The following is a 20,550-nucleotide window of genomic DNA, read 5'->3' on the forward strand; positions in this document are numbered from 1 at the left end:
TTTTTTTTTTTTTTTTTTTGCTAAATACAAATTGAAATAACACCTCAAAATACATGATTTTCTTTAATTATTAAAAGAAAAAAATGGTTTATTAATGCAACATTAAATTAAAATATATATATATGTATGTATGTATACAGTGGAGATGGGGGTGTTGACGTTGATATGAGTTAATTTATTTAAAAGAAAATGTATTAATTAAACTATCAACGTCGACGGCGACTTCTTCAACTGAGAGAGAGAGGGAGAGAGAGAGAACCTTGGAAGAATCGGCGGAGAGAAAATGGTAAGCAAATTTTCCGGCGAGACGAAATTCATGCATAACCCAGTTGGTCTTTTGGCCTTTTGGAGCTCTGCCTCTGTAGAAAACAAGCGTCTTCTTCATCCCAATTAAGGAGTTGGTTTTCGAGCTCATTATTTCCCGGTCCTTTCCGGTCGCCTTCCAGTACCCGGCCTCCGTCGCCCGGTTCGTCCTCAACCCGGTCGGGTATTTCCGGTCTCGCAAGCTGAAGAAATACCACTCCTTTTCCCCCATCAGCGCTTTCTCTGTTCAACCCACATATTATTATTATTATTATTTTCAATAAATAAAAAAAAAATATATATATATATATATCTATTATATAAATGTATGTAAGATAAAAGTCGGCGAATGATCATGAATTTATAATGAAAGAATACTATCTCTATTGGTATGAGATTTTTTTGAGAAACCCAAAACAAAGTCACGAGAGCTTATGCTGGACAATATCGGTAATATCCACCTTCGTTGGGGAGGAGAACAAACCACCACTTGTAAGTGTATGGAAATCTTCCCGTAGCAAATGCGTTTTAAAACCCTAAGGGAAATCTCGAAAGGGAAAGCACAACGAGGACAATATCTACTAGCGGTGGGCCTGGGTTGTTACAAATGGTATTAGAGCCAGACACCGGACGATGTGACAGCCTTCTCGTTGTTCTCCGAAGGGAGTAGACACGAGGCGATGTGTCAGTAAGGACGCTAGGCCCCAAAGGGAGGGTCATTGGTGGTGGTCCCACATCAGTGTCTACGAGGACGCTGGGCCTAGAAGGGGGTAGATTGTGATGTCCCACATTGGTTGAGGAGGAGAACAAACCATCACTTATAAGGGTGTGGAAACCTTTCCATAGCAGACGCGTTTTAAAGTTTTGAGGGGAAGCCCAAAGAAGATAATATCTGTTAGCGGTGGTACAATATGATACCATTATAGAGAGTCGTGTTCATTTAACAATATATATAAGTAGAGAAAATGAGCTGACCAGGGAGGTCCCAGGGCTCGGACTTGTTGAGGTCGACATGGGCGATGGCGGGCGAGGAGAAATGGGAGTCCAGCACCTTTTTCAGAAGGTAATGGGCGATCAGCTCTTCGTCGGTCGGGTGGAAGCGGAAACCCGGTGGGAGGAACCCGTCGGAGCTCTGGTGTCCGCCGCCGCTGCCGCCGTGATCCATGGAGGTTGATCGGAGTATAGAGAGAGAGAGAGAGAATTGATGATGAATGTGGGTGAAAATCCAAGTTTTTATATCCTGAAGTGAACTCATATTTTTATTTATTTAATTAATTTAGAATAATAATAATAATTTGGGAAATTAATGAGAGGATAGGGGAAAGGAATAATAAATGCTTAGTACAATTCCCCCCCGACATCAACTGTAACACAAAATATGCATACATATGTTTCAAAACCAGCTTTATATGATCTATCATCTTTTTCTTTTTCTTTTTCGTTTTTATTACACGTGTTTTTTTGCCTAACTCGTACAGTTTGACTAGGGATATCCGATAAAATTGAAATGATATAGAGAAGATTAACATGTTCCTGTATAAGCGAATCGTATCTGTTAGTGGTTGGTTTGAGCTGTTACAAATGGTATCAAAGTCAGACACCGGATGACGTGCCAATGAGGATGCTGACCTCCAAAAGAGTGAATTGTGAGATCCCGTATCAGTTGGAGAAGAAATCGAAACATTTATTATAAGAGTGTGAAAACCTCTTCATTGTAGACGTATTTTAAAAATTGCGAGGCTGACAACAATATATAATGGGCTAAAATGAACAATATTTGCTAGATATGGATTACAAAATTTGATGGCGTATATTATTTTAATTTATTTTTTTTTATTTATTATATAAATTTTTTATGTTAGATACAATATTTAATTTTTAAATATTAATTATTTTGTATATCAAAACACAAACATTTAATGTTGCCCTATGCAAATTATTATTTTTTGGGGAAATGTTAATATAAATATTTATTAATGGTTTTTTAATAATAAATTTGTCAATAAAAATGAACATTTAAAAATAATAGTAACGATAATTATTATTATTATTATTTTAATTATAATTAATAATAACAATATGTGATGATGTAAACTTGTAAGCGATATATTTATAATTTTTTTTATTGAAAAATGTCGCTAGTAATTCAATGTCAATTAAAATATTTATTTATTATTTTTAATAAATATAAATTCAATTAAATATGTATGGCCCATTCGAGTAAAGGCCAATAAATATAGAAACTTTATTTTTAATGTTTTTAATTTACTCGAAACAAACAACACATATGAAATGATAAAAACACTTTTAAAAAAAAAAAAAAAAAACTTACACGGAGTTTTCTCGAAAATCACAATGACAAATAAATACATCAAGTCCAACTCTTCCTATAACCTCGTTGTTGTGAAACGACATGATCACTTGGACATAGCACGAACATGGATTCTTGATACTTGGCACTGACTGAGCTCAGATAATCCATTCATACTCGTTTCAACGCATTTTTTAAAGCTTAATTGGTATAGGCGTGCAACTAGCTAGAACCTTGCTAGCCACAAATGACTTTATCACAATTTGAGGTAACTGGTAACCTTCGAGAGTCTCATCATAGCGACGTCGTAACATAAGGGAGTGACTCATGGGCTAGCCATAAGTGGCTCCATCACTATTACGACGCCGTTGGCAACACATACATAATTTAAATTAAATTTAGCCGGATAAATAAATAAAAAATAATAAAAGCACAATATTTTAAAATTAAATTTCCATAGATAAATATTAATTTTCCGAAATAAAAGTACAAATCCAAATTAAATTTAGCCCTTCAAAAAAATTGGCCGCCGCCTCCTCCTCATAACGGCTATTAAACGGAGAGAGACGGCTGACTTTTACTCTCCTGCGGCTGTGCTACGGCGCGTAATTGCCGGAATTATCACCGGTACTTTAATTTTAATTTCTCAAAAAGAAAAAAAAAAGAAAAAGAAGAGTCCGGATCGCATACGGCCCTGACTACCCTGCTCCTGCAAAAATAATAATAATTGTACGGCTCTGATTTCCTGATATTTCTGATCGTGGGGCCCAATTCTAACGTCAGTTTCTGATCCAATGCCTCGGACAGGATCTTTTGGGAACTTTAATTTTTAATATCAGCCGTCTGATCAATTTCACTTATATATATTGTATGTGTCTGCGTCTACGTATGGATACATATACTATTGTTTGGTAACAGGGATAGTCTACACCGAATTGAAATGGCATGATTTCCTATTCCGGTTTGAGATAACGTATATCGGGAGTGTTTGGGGCAACGGTTCCGCAATTTAATTTTTTCATATACCAAAAAAATAAAAAATAAAAAATAAAATAACCCATCTCCTTTCAGATGTTTGCTAAGTAAGCCAAACACACCGAAAACTAAACTTTCACCCCAAATGTCCCACGTGACATAAATTATATATCTTAGTCGTTTAAGACTCTTATACATTATTTTTTTTTAGTAAAAATCGTGTAGCCGTCACATAAAGACAGGTGACGTGTGTAATTATAATCATCGACTCGATAATTAAGTTAATATTGGGATAAAGGTTACTTCACTAATGAAAAACGAGAGCTCCGCATTGTTTTGATTGTTACTGCAGCTTTTGATAATTACCTTCAATGTCAGATAATAATGGTTGACTTCTGACTTTTTTACTTTCAGTAGCTGTAATTATTGGTCCATACAATTTTTAAAGATGTCGGGAGAACAAATTTATTAGTGATAAAATTAAAAAATTATTTTATCTAAATTTAAAAGTTTAAACATTAATTAATTACAAAAATAAGTATTTTGGGTTAAATAAACACGATTAAAATAATTTTAAAATTTAAATGATAAAAATGTAAATAAATAATATTAATTTCACATAAATAAATAAAAAATACACAAATAAATATTCCGGAAACGGAAAAATGATAAAAACAAAACGTACATATTTGGCGGCAAATTTTTGGGTATAAAAATAAACGAACGAAGCAACGACGTCGTATTTCGTATCCCACTCGCCACTTGAACGCGTGCTTTCACTCCAACTTGTTTTTAAGCGTATAAATTTATTTTAAATATTTTTAAAGGCTGAATTAATAAAAATGCTTACATCTAATCTAAAAATATATATAATATTCTAAAAGTTTTAATAATAATTTTAAATTTAAAAAAATTTAAAAAGATCATTTATGTTATTTTTATTATTATTTTTTTTTTGCTAAAAATCGTTAGTATTTTATTTACAAAATATGGTTGAATTTAACAAATTTTCATTAATAGTTAAAATTATGTTTAAAAACATCGAAAACTTTGAAACTGACATTAACACCATTTATAAAAAAATATCAAGAAAATTCTTACTGTGACAAAAACTGTATATCAACATTCTATAGATTGTCTCCAAAGATTTTAATTTTAGTTTTGAAAGCTCGTGTATATTTACGAAAAATGGTATTAACGGTAAAAGTATTTTTGAATTTTTAAATTTTAAAAAAAGTTTAACAGTGGTATTGACAGTAAGTTTTGCAGTAGTTTTTTTTTTTTTTTTGCTATATTCAATATTATTTTTAATATTTACGAACCCATAAAATAAAATTAAAATTATACAATTATCAACCCTAATTAATATAACTATCGTATTCCCAAAGTTTTAAATTATTGTTAATATTATTCAATTTTTTAAAAAAAAATTAGTACTTTTAGAGTTTAATAGTATTTTTAGGAGAAATTAAAAAATTTATGAATATTTTATTAATTTAACTAATTTTTGGTTATAATAAATAGAACAAAAAAAAGGTGGTTTGGCTACACGCGCTATGAAAATCGCGTGGTGAAAAATGCCAAGAAAAATAGAACCAGTGAGAAGTTTGTTCTTAATAAATAAGCTCACGCCCTAGTCGTTCTGTCTGCGAGAAATTTCGCTCGGAATCTTTCTTTCTGGGAGGGAAAGGAAGAAAATCGTCCCACGAATTTGAAAACAAATGTTGAAGCTCGACCCTCAATCTTCATGGCGACTCGGGGAGAATCTAGGAGTTGGAAAGTCCTGTTGTTGATTTCTAGGGTTCGTTAATTTATTTTTTTCTCTTTCGAATCCGCTTCTCTGGTATTGGTTTCAAATAGATCCGTTTCGGTTATCAATTAGTGAGTTCCTTTCCTTTGCGCTTCGTGGCAATGTCTGAATGTTTAATATTTGGTTCGTTTGAATTTGTAATTGGATGAGGAAGAGGATCCTTCGAGTTTTGCTCGACCAAATCATAAGTTTCTGTGCGGATAGGCAGATTACTGGTCTAGGACGACGTTTGCGCTATTAATTTTATTTGTGATTTTTGTCATGCGAGTTTCATCGGGTTCAGTTTCGTCGTCATTGAAGCAGAGTGACAATCGGTCTGGGTCTAGGCTTAAGAAGAAGCACAAAAGGCTTGATGCCATATGCGAAAAAGAGTATAGTCGAAACCATGGAGATGTGAATGAGAATGGCAGTGGATTGGGGATTGTGGAGGCTGACCTTGGGCTTCGGCGGAGCAGCCGTGTCCGTAGGGCCCCAGTCTTGCTCGATGCTTCCCCTATGCCAAAGAAGAAGCGGCGGAAGGTTCATGGGAATGAAACTTCGGGCGTTAAGACGAGTGCTAACTCTCTGCCTCAGTTGAGCGATGAACTGAATGATGAGAAGCCTGACAATTGGAGATCAAGGTTGAGATCAGGGAACAGAAATTTGGGGATTAGAGTGGAAAAAGGAACTCGGGCAAGCAGGAAAAGAAAACTTTTTGATGAAATTGTAGATGTGGAAGTAAAAAGTAGTGGAATGAGGAGATTTGGAGTGACAAATGATCAAATTAACATAGAGAAAGAGGTGAAATCTCCTAAAATTAAGGATGGTTGTTGCAGGGAAGACATCTTGGATATCGATAACGAAGATGATGATGAGGAGGAGGAGGCTGAGGAGTGGGAGGAAGAAGAAGAAGAAGAAGAAGAAGAAGAAGAAGAAGAAGTAGAAGAAGAAGGGGAGGAGGAAGAAGAAGAAGAGGAAGAAGAAGAAGAAGAAGAAGAAGAAGAAGAAGGGGAGGAGGAGGAGGAGGAGGAGGAGGAGGAGGAGGTGGTGGAGGGCAAGGAAGCCATTACTGCAAAGAATGAGAGAGAGGACGTTTTGCCTTTGGAAAATGAAATGGATGACAAAAATGTGAAAGCAGTGGATGATGTTGTTCCTGAGGTTGTTGAAAAATTGGACAAAGAAACTTCGAGTTCTTTTCATGTAGATGAGGCTTGTAGCGTCGATCACAATGAAGAACCAGCCAATGTGGTGGAGAATTCAAACAACGGTGAGATACCGCTGGAAGAAGTAACACGACTAAATGAAGGCATAAATGAAATTCATGATGTAGAAGCTGCTGTAGTTTCAGCAAATGAAGTGGTAGGTGGAAGGCATTGCGACGAGAAAGCTATTGATTTGGGAAAGTTTACTGAAAAGTCTAGGCAACATAGTGGTGATTTAAATTTAAAGAAGTTTACAGACAGTTCCACAGGTATGTTGGGTAAGGCTCGCATTAAAGAGGGCAGAAGGTGTGGATTGTGTGGAGGAGGAATTGATGGTAAACCTCCAAAGAAGTTAGTTCAGGATTCGGGTGAGAGTGAAAATGAAGCTTGTAGTGGTTCTTCAGCTTCAGAGGAACCAAATTATGACAAGTGGGATGGTTTTGGTGATGAACCTGGATGGCTTGGACGCCTATTAGGTCCTATTAATGATCGTTATGGCATTGCTGGAATATGGGTCCATCAACACTGTGCAGTTTGGAGCCCCGAGGTGTGCCTTCTAACCTGGAACCACTGAGTTATACTGGACTGAGTGATTTTATTATTATGGTATCTGTTTTGATAGGCAACTGACTGATTTAATTTTTGTTACTTAATTCATTAAGATATTTTCTGAATTATAAATAATAGCTTTAACTTGTAATTTTTTAAAAAATTAATTATCTATTGGATTTTGTAATACACCACATGGGATTCTGCCCCTTTATATATATATATATGCTTTTTAGCATGATCTACTTTATTCATCGCTCGCCCTGCATTTTCACTTCCAGAAGAGAAAGCTCAGATCTAGGTCATTTTGTTATGAAGTAAATATAATGTAGTTGACCTAATTATTTCGTTCGGTAGTTCCTTTTGCGGACATCCGATAAAATTGTTGTCTTCTTTAGCTAGTTTCATAGCATATACACACAGCAATTTCGGACTAGATGACAGGAGAGTATCAATGTATATTTGGTCCTTTTTTGTTTTAGAATCTCAGATGCATTGGTCTTCTGCACTGTCAAGATGGTGAAGGAAAGTGTGCCACATTTTTATAGCCCATTTGACCCTGGTTGAGCCCTACACTTACTATGTGATATAGCAGCAGTAAATCATCGGTTCCCTTTATGTTCATATTATTTGGTTATATTCTAATGCATATTGCATATGAACTCCCGTTTGTTGATATTTAAGTTATTAACCACGTGCAATGCTGTGGTTTGGTGCTCTCCGTAATGTCACCGTTGGGTAATTACAGATTCTTTAATTTAAGAAGCCAAAGAGCAACAAAAGGAACCAGTCTCCTATGCCTCTTTAAGGTCCTTCTGTATATTCAAATGCATATTGCATATGAACTCCCATGCCTCTAAGGTCCCTTTAAATTTTCTGTTCTTGACATTTCTCCGCTACCTACAAACTTATCATGATCATTACTTAGATAATTCTAGCCTTCCGAAGCAGAGGTCCATGCTAGTTCAAATATTTGAGAAATACCAATTTCGGAGAAATAGTAGTATCTTCAGCTGAACGAGGAGCTACCAGAAAGATGAAAATCAATGCTAACTACTCAATAATATGGACTAGGACTCAAAATAGCAGGTCTCCAAAGAGCATAACCATTCAAACTGTTTTGTTTTGTTTTTTAAACTTTCCACCCAGTGGTAGAAATTTTTAACATCCTATCATTCAGTGACAAAGTGATTCGTTTGCAATAGAAAATTGGCCAGAAGGATCTCACTTTCTTGCCCCATCCTTTCCCTGACTTAAAGACCTTGTTTTGAAGGTGACACGGTAGGAGATGGAGGCCCTGCACCTACTTGTTGACTGTAGCAATAGGTGCTTTGCTTGGGCACTTCTTAGTTACCTTGTTGACACCTTTTCCAGCTTCGTGAAGAAATAAGCTATCTTCAAGCTGTTTTGTGTGAAACATATTCCCTACTCATTCTTCTGCAAATTACAATGATTTATAATTGTTTTTTCAACTTTTTAAAAGATGTCCTAACTTCACTTAGAGATGCCCAGTAGGCATTTAAGGGTGGAAAAGAACCCGTGAAACTGACAAACTGAACCTATTTTGAAATGCACGTCTTGGGAATATACTAACTGGCTTCTCCATTCAACCCTAAGATTGTTGAAATCCAACCGAATTTAATCTTCTTCTTTTATATATTGTCTGCTTATTATCCCTAAAGAGTATTTGATGTGCGCTGACATTCTATTATTACTGCTTACACATGTCTAATTGTCCCAACAAGTGTCTGATATCTGTCAGATACTAGCTTGTTCTCCTAATTAAAGTGACTGTACTTCTTAGTTTTCAACCTATCTTAGAGTGCCAAAAGAATCTGGGTTCAAAAAATTGATAAAACATAGTTGATAGTTTCTCTTCTTAAGTTATCTTTTACGTTGTTAGTTGCTCTTGCCTCTCTGTTCTTGAGGCTAATAACCTTTATAATTCTTTTAGGGATTTTTTTTCCGGATATCAATTTTAATATGAGCAAAACATATTTGTAGGTTTATTTTGCTGGATTGGGATGCTTGAAAAATGTAAGGGCTGCTCTTTGCAGGGGAAGAGCATTAAAGTGCACTCGGTGTGGGAGACCTGGCGCAACCATCGGATGTCGTGTTGATCGATGCCCAAGAACTTACCACTTGGTCTGCCTGTCACTGTTGTGCCATTATACTTCGTTATTTCCTGGCTTAGGCTTCTTATATGCATCATTGGATGCACAATTCTTTAATACTTTTTCTTGATCCTGTTATTTTGTTATTCTTCAGCCTTGTGCACGTGCTAATGGTTGCATATTTGATCACCGGAAATTTCTCATAGCTTGCACAGATCATCGCCACATCTTCCAACCTCATGGAAATCAATATTTAGCTCGGATAAAGAGATTGAAGGCCAAGAAAATGAAACTGGAAATAAAAAAGCAATCAAATGATGCTTGGCGAAGGGATATTGAGGCTGAAGAAAAGTGGTTGGAGAATTGCGGGGAGGATGAAGAGTTTTTGAAAAGAGAGAGTAAGAGACTTCATCGAGATTTGGTGAGAATTGCACCTGTATATATTGGTGGCTCAAACTCAGAAGGAGAGAACTTATATCGTGGTTGGGAGTCTGTTGCTGGGCTTCAAGGTGTCATCCAATGTATGAAGGAAGTAGTATTCTTACCACTCTTGTATCCTGAGCTTTTCGATCGCTTTGGGATTACACCTCCTAGAGGTGTTCTGTTGCATGGATATCCTGGAACTGGTAAAACACATGTTGTGCGAGCACTAATAGGTTCTTGTGCTCGTGGTGATAAACGAATTGCATATTTTGCTCGTAAAGGAGCTGATTGCTTAGGGAAATATGTTGGTGATGCAGAACGTCAGTTAAGACTTCTATTTCAAGTTGCAGAGAAATGCCAACCTTCTATTATATTTTTTGATGAGATAGATGGGTTGGCACCTTGTCGCACAAGGCAGCAAGATCAAACCCATAATTCAGTTGTGTCTACATTACTTGCTCTATTAGATGGTCTAAAATCTCGGGGGTCTGTCGTAGTTATTGGTGCAACAAATCGCCCTGAGGCAGTTGATCCAGCATTAAGGAGGCCTGGGAGGTTTGACCGTGAGATTTATTTTCCTTTGCCATCGGTTGAGGATAGGGCTGCTATTCTCTCCCTTCACACTCAAAGGTGGCCAAAGCCAGTTGAGGGACCCTTGCTCCAGTGGATTGCAAGAAGGACTGCAGGCTTTGCTGGTGCTGATCTTCAGGCTCTCTGTACTCAAGCAGCCATGAGTGCTTTGAAAAGAAATTTTCCTCTTAAAAAAGTTCTATCAGCTTCTGGGGAACAAGCTTCGAGAGATAACTGCCCTCCTCTCCCTTCCATTTTAGTGGAGGAGCGGGATTGGTTAGAAGCTCTATTATATTCTCCACCTCCATGCTCACGTAGAGAAGCAGGGATGGCTGCTAATGATGTGGCATCCTCTCCTCTTCCCTCCCATCTCATTCCTTGTCTACTTCAACCACTGTCAACTTTACTCGTTTCCCTTTATCTTGATGAACGCATCAGCTTGCCAGCTAATCTTTTAAAAGCTGCAACTTTAATCAAAAGTGTGATTGTTACTGCTTTGGATGGAAGGAAAATTGTCACTAGTTGCTGGTGGTCTTATGTTCACGATTTTCTTCAGGATGCTGATGTTGCAAATGAGATAGAGATAAAGCTGCAGGGTTCTGGAGTGTTACTTGAGGAATCTACTTTTGTTGGTTCTGGTGTTCTCAACAAGGAAACAGGCAATGATAGTTCCAAGTTTGAAAGTGTAGGTCATCGTGGTGGCCCACCCACTACTATGGTAGAGTCACCATTCACCTTGGAAAATAAGTCTGGCTTCCGTATTTTGATTGCTGGGAATCCCAGATCTGGACCAAGGCATCTTGCTTCTTGTCTTCTTCACTGTTATATTCAACATGTTGAAATTCGTAAGGTTGATATAGCTACAATTTCACAAGAAGGTCATGGTGATTTGGTGCAAGGCATATCACAAATATTATGTAAGTTCTTCATTTTTTTTTATGTGTGTTTTATGTTGTTCTACTAATTGCTAATGTACAGAATTGTGAAGTTCATTATGTTCATATTTGTAATATTCTTTGCAAGGCCATGATCTTGTTGCTTTGGTCTTAAGTTACGGGGAATCCGTCATGTACCTTCTGGTAATGGGAGTCTATGATTTCCTCGTTTTCATTTCATTCATCAATGTAATTCAGTTTCTTCTATTCCCCCACCCCCCAAAAAAAAGGTCACATGGAATCATTTACCTTTTAATATGTATAAATATTTTAATGAAAAAAATCAACTGTGGTTCCTAGTTTTCTGTACCTGAAGGAAAATAGGACTAGGAGTTAGTACAGAATGTAAATAAAGATGTTTTTGTGGGTAAGAATGTAAATGAAAGATATTGCATTGTATTGTCGGATGTTCTGTCTACTTTCTCATCAGATGTTACTTGTCATGATATTGATGGTCCTGTTTCAAACTTTGATGCATGACATGTTGTGCTTTATATAGTATTTGATTATTATGTGCATTACATTGGCTGCCTATGGTATTTAAAAATTATTTACACTACAGTGAATTGCTCTAGCATGGGATCGTGCCTTTTGTTCATGCCAAGAATTGATTTGTGGGCTATTGAATCACAAAATCAAACATCTGAGGAGTGCGGTTTCTATCTGAATGAGGAACAGTACCCCAAGGATGGAATTATTGTCAAAGACGGTCTCCTTGGTGGAAGAGAAAACCATAGTTATTCAGACCAAAGCAAATCAACCAAGAGGACCGGACTTCAAGACGAATCTCTCTCTAGTGCTTCATATGCTTGGAGTTCATTTGTTGAGCAAGTTGAATCTCTATCTACACCCTTGATGATTTTGGTATGTTCTTTTTTTTGTGGTTTTTTAATTGAGTTTACCTATCGTCCTGCCATGTTGTACTTGGACTACTTTCCTTCCCCTGTAATTTCTGATGCACTTCCAGTTTGCATCCCGTTAATATCTTTTTAGATTGAGCGAATGTCTTAGTAAGGCAAACACTAGACGTAAGTGGGAAGAGATGATTGGAAGTCGATGTGAAGCCCAAGCTAGAGATCGGACAAAAAAAAGAAAAAAAAACACCCCAGCTAGTCAAAGTATTTCTCAATAGATCACGTTGGAAATGGCTCTTTTGGCTGTCTATTTTGTTCCCTATTAAGTTGAAAAACTGAAAATATAATGCTAAATAGTGGAACCATTGAGGCTCCTTATTTCCAGATTCCCTTGAGATTTAATTCTGAATTCCTATTAAATTGAAAAACGGAAAATACATTGATGCTCCTTATTTCTATAGCTTCCCTTGAGGGTTAATCCTGAGGTCCTTTTTTCTTTTTCATAATTTTGGAAGATGTTACTCCTCTTTTTGATATTGGACTCAATGAAGGAAGCAGATCCAAAAACATGGTGCAGAGAAAAACCAAAATGTGTATATGTTGATCTGACTAATAGTATTGATGATGCCGAACGGTTGAAATTATCCGTACACTTTATGATGTTTATAAGCTTTAGCCTCTTAAGGTCGTTAAAAGATGGCGTGCCATGTATGTAATGATTGAAACTTAGAATGGTCTTTATTCTTAATAAACTTTTACAGTTTAGCCTGCTTCAGCTTCTATAGTTGTAATTTTGTTACTTTTTAAGGACTAGGAATTGCTTTAGAGTTTATGAGACTGGGGAAGTATTTTAGGATGTTACTGCTTGCTGAATGAGTTTATTACGATGTAGTGACTGATTTATGCATTACAATCCTGTTAACTTTGGTACCTGTAACCCTAGGTTGCTGTGTAAACTTGATCCCTAGTATCTGATATGTAAAACTTGCATCTGACTTGTGCATGGAATAGATAAGGGATCCATTGAAACACATGTTGTATGGTCAATTCCTTTTAAGAATGATCGACGTATAATCATGGAGATGAAATATAGTCTCTGATACTGCCTCCAATTCTCTAACAACTATAATTTCCATTGACTTTGATGGTTTTAATTGTGAAAGGCCACATCAGAAGTTCCATTTTTGCTACTTCCACAAGAGATAAGGCGGTTCTTCAGAAATGACTTGTCAATTTGTCGGCCAACTACTACAGAGCATTCAGTACCTAGATTCTCTGTGCAGATTGATGGAGGTTTTGACCATGACATGGTAATCAATCAGTCTGCTACAGAATTATCAAGGGACATACTGAAACTTCTTGTTCATTTGATTCACCAAAAGGCCCACACTAAAACATCTATTTGCACAAAGAACGAGCTTTCTGTTACCCAAGATGAGAGTAATGCTGCAGATCAGCGAATAGATAAAGAAACTGCCAGCGAGCACACTGGAGAAAAGAAGTCCCCTGATGTGTCTTCTGTTAGAATTGTACCACTACCTGGCAGTAGAACCATGAGAGTGAAATCAAACTTGAGTTCAGTAATATCTACTTTTGGGTATCAGATTCTGCGATACCCCCATTTCGCCGAGCTTTGTTGGGTGACATCAAAATTGAAAGAAGGCCCCTCTGCAGATGTTAGTGGACCCTGGAAGGGATGGCCGTTCAATTCTTGTATCGTTCGCCCGATGAATGCTTTGGAGAAGGTAGCATCAAGCAGCACGAGTAATGGAAAATCTAAGGAAATTTCGGGTATGGTAAGAGGCTTGATTGCTGTTGGTTTATCAGCGATCAGAGGTGCCTACACATCATTAAGGAAAGTCTCCTTTGATGTGCGATTGGTACTCGACCTCTTAGTTGAACAGATAAATGCAAAAATTAATTCTGGGAAAGACCGGTATCAATATTTTCGCCTTCTATCACAAGTTGCATATCTGGAAGACGTTGTTAATAGCTGGGTCTTCACTCTGCACAGGTACTGTTGCTGTGATTGAACATGGTAATTTTTACTTCATTTTCTATGTAAACGCTTTTATTTAACGAAAAATTATTCCTTTCAGCTTGGAACAGGACTCGAAAAATATTGAAACATCAACGAATCATGCTTCTGGTGGTAACGAGATTTCGTGTGAGAAAAACGAACCCATTATATCCAACGAGGGCTGTCTTACACATGAAATTCCAGAAGAAAGTTGTCAGGAACCTGTTGATGAGGAAAAAGTTGTACGTATTGATTCCTTGGTAGATGGTGATTTGAATCAGTCTAATTCCCAGGATACAACATTCATATCAGGAGGACATGGAGATGGGAATTTCTGCAGTCAGTCAGTCTCCAACCAGTCCCATGACATTGCTGCTGATGACGACGACCAGTTAACTGATAATATTCCACTGAATGAGACGACTGTTGTTGCACCGGATGATTTGGAGGACAATAGAAACGACACATCGGTTAAAGCGCCTTCAAATTTAGGAACGGAATCAGTTTTTGAGTTGGAAGATCATCATCATCATCATCATCATCAAAATTCAAGTGAGGTATGTGCTGATGAAATCCCTAGCTGCACAAAACCCTGCAACTATAGTAATGGGTGTTGCACCTTAGAAAATGGTTGCAAATGTGATGGTTGTAAGCCCGACACAGACACGAATGACCGTGAAGTGAATGTTCACTCATCTCCCAGCAGAAGTGACCTCTCAACTAGCTCTGCACAAGTATGTTCTATTCGGTGCTGCACTGGTTGTTTAAACATCCTCTACGGTGCAACAAGAACCATTCTTCAGAACGAACTCGGATCAAATTGGAATAATTGGACTGCGGAGGACGTTCATGACATTGTTGCAGCGCTCTCAGTCGACCTTCTTGCAGCAGTAAGACGGGCATTTCTTGATGGAAACGACACTCGTGTATTTAACGATAGACGAAAGGCCTCAGACTCGAGAACTTGTGATTGCAAAAGTTGGAAAGACATGGTTTTTATGGCAGTGGAATGTATTTGTCACTGTGAGAAGGAAAGTTGGAGTGAAAAGGTAAGTCCCTCTCCTTGTTCTGATATGGGGCTTGAACCAAACTTTATATTCAGAGATGGTGTATTGGTTAGCCAAGATCCCAATAGGAATGTTCCGTTTCACTGTAAATTGGAGACTTTGTGCCTCTGTTCTCTTGCAGAGTTGATAGTAATGGCAAATGAGCCTTTAAATGGATAATTACAACATTATCTCTTATTCTTACGTTTCATGAATGTGGATTTTGTAATTTGAGACTTGAGCACTACTACAGATATCCGAAACCGAAACGTATGTTGTAAAGGGTTTAGCATGAATACGGAAGAGTCCAATGCTTGAGAGAACTCGGATGGATGGATGGATGGATGGATGTTCGAGATGTCCTAATGAGATGATAGACACGCGGGTTAGTTCTCAATGGATGTGACCAAGTTAGTCAAAATGACCGATGTGTTCCGAGATATAGGATGACATCACGATGCATGGATTGTGTTGTCGGGAATTGAGATGACAATGAGATGTGATGTTGTGTCGCACATGATTGAACATGTATAAACAAACGGAGTGTGTGACCGAACAAACTTGGATTCCCTACAATTCGCCGAGTCCGACGAAACCACAAAATTGGAGGAAGAGACTTGAGTTCTTATTGTGAATGTGTCAAAATTAGGATGCAGGGTTGAAAAAAAGTCTTAATTCCGAAGAAAATTGTATTTATTTATTCCCAATGAAAGAAAAACAGCTGGTAAAAGAACCACGCGCTCCAATACGAGCGTGGTTAAGAGCAAAACCTGAGCGTCGTTCCATGGAGTGCACACGACGTCACGTGAGGCTTAGAGCTGCTTCTCTGTTTCCCTCTCGGCCCCCATGTGACCCCACTCCCAAAAAGCACATCAATTTCAACATATTTACAACTCTGCCACTTCATGGCCGAAAACGACCGGCGACAAAAGGGGGTGTCCAGAGCAAAAAAGGCAAACCCACGGCTGAAAATTGATATTTCCAATCCATTTATTTATTATTATTATTTTTTTAATTTAAAAAAATTATTTATCTTTTTCCTCTTGATCCATATCTCTATTATCTGGCCACGTGTAACTTTCATGTGATCAAAGATTATGACCTTGTGTAATTTGCAAGACTCTTTTTGTAATTTTCCACTTTTCTTTTATTTATTTATTTTTTATGAAATAAATATTTATTAAAATATTTAAATTTGGCTCGTTCAAGTTGTTTAAATCATTTGTTATTTATTTTTTATAAAAATAAATTAATGTTAATAGCTAAAACAATTATTTATTTTATTTATTTTCAAATTGAAACTCAATTTTAACTTATATTAAATTAAATTTTTGGAGAACAAATATATATATATATATATATATCTCTATAAATATATGCCTTTATCACAAATAAAAATAAAATAATTTCAATTTAACCAAAGAAACTCTTACAATTCCATTTACAAAAAATTCATGTATAAAATAAATACAAAAATAAAAAATTCATTATAATTTTATTTTATTTTTCCCTTTCAAAGTAAAAAAGAAAAAGGGAGCTTTGCTTTTACCAATTATTGAACTCAGCCCATCTCTTCTATCACTTTTATTATTATTATTTTTTTTATCTCTTCATCAAAATACATACTTTTTACTTTTATTATATTTTTTTCTTATTGATAAATCATATCCTCCGTCTATATCCATAACTCGTTAGATATGATGATTCTAATGGGTCGAATGAGACGGTTCATAAAAAAGAAATTTTTGAAGCAACTATTCGATAATCGTTAGCTGTAAATTAAAAAACTTGCAAGTTCACTAATAACGACAAAGTACAAATTTAAAGCGCTTTTTATCAATTCTCCACTTCCGTCTAAAAAACATTTTTCTCAAAAGAGGCCAAAGTTTTTTTTCCTGTTTTTTAAAGAAGTTTCTTTTCAAGCCTTTTATCAAAAGGGGCGAGAAGGGCTAAATAAGGACTAAAGTGATAAATTAAGTTTCGTGAAAAAAAAACCCCTAATAATTTTAAATTTTGGTTGATGCTCGAGTATGATTAATTAAAAATATTGCTATTTTTTTAAAAAATTCAACAATGATTTTTTTAACTAAGTATTAATACATTAATTGATTTTTTACCCATAGTCAAAAGTACAAGGACGTATTTGATATTTACTGAAGTTAAAAAAGGGCAGATTTGTAATTTAATCCTAATTTTATTAGGTTAAATTATAGTAAAAGCTTCTTAAAATTTAGAAATTAAATTATATTTAGGGTTAGATAACTATTTTATATGTAATTTTTAAATATTTAAATATATTTCTCTCATTTTTAATTATTCTGAAAATTAGTGGATTAATTTTTTAATTATCCACTTTTTTTTTCCATAAATTTTTAAAACATGGGTACATTTTGTCTTTTCTTGAATATAAATTAGGTCGAAAATTTAATTTACGAAATTTCAAAATTACAAAAAAAAAAAAAAAAGACAACCAAATATTAAAAATATAATAGTTAAAATGATATTTTAGCCTATATTATTTTACCAGGGTAATAAATTATTTTCTAAGGGTAAATTTACCAAATTACCCCTCAAAATATTGTGGTAATTTCAGGTAGGAGTATATGCCAGCAAAATTAGAGTCGCATTTCCCACTAATTTAGAGACAGAACAGAGTTGATCCCATTAAAGCCCACTCTTTCTCTCTCTACTTTCTCTCTCTTCTGCAATCTGAAAAACCTATCTTCTTCTTCATCCAATGCCTTCAATCTTACTGTTTCTAAACCAAATCAAGCAACAAATCCTTCTTACAGGTTCCCCATGGCCGCTGTTCACCGGTGAGATTCTCTGTTTTCATGGATTCTGACCGCCATTTTCGTACTACTCGCAGCAATAGTTCTAGTTCCGCCGCCGCCGCCGCAGGCTCTAGCGAGCTCTTCATCTGCTTCACTTCTCGCTTCTCATCTTCTTCTTCTGCCATGAAGATCTCTTCCAAGTGCCTTCTCAGCCCTGGCCGCGCCCGTGAAGGCCAAATCACCCTCTCTACTTCACTCAGCCGCCGTCTCAAATCCAGTGGCAGCCTCAAGGTCGGTCAGGCCTCGCCTGCGTTTCCTACCGGTGGGAAGAAGCGAGGATGCGCATTCGATAATCCGGAGCCGTCGTCGCCGAAGGTCACTTGTATTGGACAGGTTAGGGTTAAGACCAAGAAGCAGGGAAGGAAGATGAGGGCTAGATCGCTGAAGCGGAGGACTAATTCGGAGGCGAGTTTTCGGAAATCGGAGAGTGTTGTTCAATCGTCGCAGATGAATGGTAATGATCAGCAATTCGTTGCGAATCAATCGTCGCATCATAATCTTCTTCGTCAGGACAGTATGAGTAATGGCGGAAACGGTTTCCAGCAGGAGCGGCATTCGCACCGGAATCAGCGGTGGGTGCATTTGCCGTTCACAATTTGCGAGGCGCTTAGGGCTTTTGGTGCAGAACTCAACTGTTTCTTGCCGTGCCATTCGTCGTGTTCCAGCGATAGGGAAAGTAACAAGGAATCGAAGGCGGCGGGGAGGTCGGAGGAGGAGACCGAGAGTTCCTGCGGGAAAGTGTTTGCGCGGTGGTTGGTGGCGGTACAAGACAGAGACGGGAAGGGGAGGAAGATCGAACTAGTAGTCGGAGACGAAGAACCTCAAACGGAGAAGGAAAATGGAAGCCAGAGACGGCATATTTTCGACGGAATGAATTTCAAAGACGAAAATGAAGTCGTTGAGAAAGACGAATCGAGGATCAGCATTTGCATTCCGCCGAAGAACGCTTTGCTGCTAATGAGGTGCAGATCTGATCCGGTGAAGGTGGCGGAGCTCGCGAAACGATTCTGTGAACCTCCTACGCCAAAACTGGAAGAACATGACAAGGAAGAACTAGACGAAGATCATGAAGAGAAGAAAACTACACAAAATGAAGCGAAAAGAGATGAATCTGTGCCTGTAAGTAAGGAAGACGACGAAGAAGAAAGAACAGTGAAGCTAAATCTGAAGCTTGAAAGCGAGGAAGAAATCAGTGAAGAATCTGTTTCCGATACTGAAAGAGGAGAAGAATCCACAGAAATGGCCGCAGAAAACGAAATCGACGAGCAGAAATCAAACATTTCTATGATAAATCATCAGAGTCAAGAAGAAACAGTGGAAGACAGAATCGATCAAGAAAATCAGCAAGAAACAATGGCGATCTCAAGAACAATTCCAATTCCGATTCAGAGCCACTGTGAATCTGAATTTGCTCAAGATGCAGAGAACCTGGAATCAGCCGAAGAAGACGAATCTAAGCGCGAACAAGACAACAGAACAGAGCAGAGAGAAGCATTTGAAGAAGACGAAAATGGCGAAAATGGCGAAAACCCTACTTCGGCGTCATTATCATTTGAGACAGAACCAGTTTTAGACGAAACCGGAACTGAATTTGATGAGAATTGGGAAGAAGTAACAGAGACGACGATTAAAGAGAAAGCGACGGATGAAGGAATCAGATCCGACACCCAAAACGACGACGAAATGATGGGTCCAGAGGCGGAGGACCAGTCAAAGGAGCGAGAAACTCCGCCGCCGGAGCCGGAGAGAAAAACACAAACAGAATCACCTGTTCTTCCGGATTGCTTGCTATTAATGATGTACGAGCCAAAGCTATCAATGGAGGTATCGAAGGAGACGTGGGTCTGCAGCAGGGACTTCATAAGGTGCGTTCCAACGAGGGAGAAGAAGCCAGCCGGTCGAAACCCGCCGCCGCCACCGCCACCGAAGAAGCGGGAGAAGAAGCCGGCGGACAACACGCAGACGGCGGTGATCCAACCGGCGAGGTGGTCGTGTTCGTTTCCAGCGGCGGCGGCTGCGGCAACAATGATTGAACAGAAGAAGCTAGTGAGGGCCAAGGGTTACGAGCCGTTTGTTCTTACGAGGTGCAAGTCGGAGCCGATGAGGTCATCTTCTAAGCTGGCGCCGGACGCTTGCTTTTGGAAGGACCGCAAGCTTGAGCCACATCGCCCAGCTACCTTCGGCATCGGCGCGGCTGAAGTTGGATTTTGACCATTTCACCCCTCAGTAAAAAAAAAAAAAAAGATAGAAAAAGAATAGGAATGTGTACAAATTGTGGTAAGAAATTTGTAACTTTGGCTAATTTTGGCTACTTTAGTTGATTTTGAATAATTTTTTAAAATAATTTAAATTTAAAAATAATAAGTTAACTATATATATATATATATATATATATATATATATATATATCTTCATTAATTATAATAATGTATGTAGGTGACCTTTAATATTTAATATATTTGATTTTTTTATATAAAATTAGAAATAAATTATGCCTATAAAATATCATTTACATTGGAAAAGATTCCAAAAGTTTTCAAACTAACCCTAACCCTTTTTCCGTGTTGCTTTGCTTTTGTCATTGTTTGTACATTTTTTAAAAGCAATGAATTGTTTTTTTTTTTT

The 20,550-nt window shown here is 37.2% G+C and overlaps 3 protein-coding genes across 3 annotated transcripts in view; 2 read left to right on the top strand and 1 right to left on the bottom strand.

The window, feature by feature from the left end:
* The window catches only part of LOC111430609 (protein CUP-SHAPED COTYLEDON 2-like), a 2,706-nt gene extending 1,229 nt beyond the window's left edge, over window positions 1-1,477 (bottom strand). Inside the window, exons 1-2 of the mRNA XM_023066918.1 lie at window positions 1,279-1,477; window positions 260-546 (exon numbers count right to left, since the gene is read on the bottom strand). Coding sequence (XP_022922686.1) covers window positions 260-546; window positions 1,279-1,468 — 477 coding nt within the window. The 5' untranslated portion in view covers window positions 1,469-1,477. The remainder of the gene's footprint in view (window positions 1-259; window positions 547-1,278) is intronic.
* A 3,749-nt stretch (window positions 1,478-5,226) lies between these two features.
* Window positions 5,227-15,327, top strand: LOC111430605. Its single transcript, XM_023066904.1, has 6 exons — window positions 5,227-7,127; window positions 9,134-9,274; window positions 9,398-11,153; window positions 11,734-12,035; window positions 13,189-14,039; window positions 14,125-15,327. Exons 1-6 carry the CDS (start codon window positions 5,661-5,663, stop codon window positions 15,269-15,271), a joined length of 5,664 nt encoding a protein of 1,887 aa, XP_022922672.1. The 5' UTR covers window positions 5,227-5,660; the 3' UTR covers window positions 15,272-15,327.
* A 2,313-nt stretch (window positions 15,328-17,640) lies between these two features.
* Window positions 17,641-20,168, top strand: LOC111430815. Its single transcript, XM_023067229.1, has one exon. It carries the CDS (start codon window positions 17,926-17,928, stop codon window positions 20,134-20,136), a length of 2,211 nt encoding a protein of 736 aa, XP_022922997.1. The 5' UTR covers window positions 17,641-17,925; the 3' UTR covers window positions 20,137-20,168.
* Window positions 20,169-20,550: the final 382 nt, after the last annotated feature.

The sequence above is a fragment of the Cucurbita moschata genome, unplaced genomic scaffold, assembly GCF_002738365.1.
Source record: "Cucurbita moschata cultivar Rifu unplaced genomic scaffold, Cmos_1.0 Cmo_Scf00034, whole genome shotgun sequence".
In the NCBI taxonomy this organism is placed as follows: domain Eukaryota; kingdom Viridiplantae; phylum Streptophyta; class Magnoliopsida; order Cucurbitales; family Cucurbitaceae; genus Cucurbita; species Cucurbita moschata.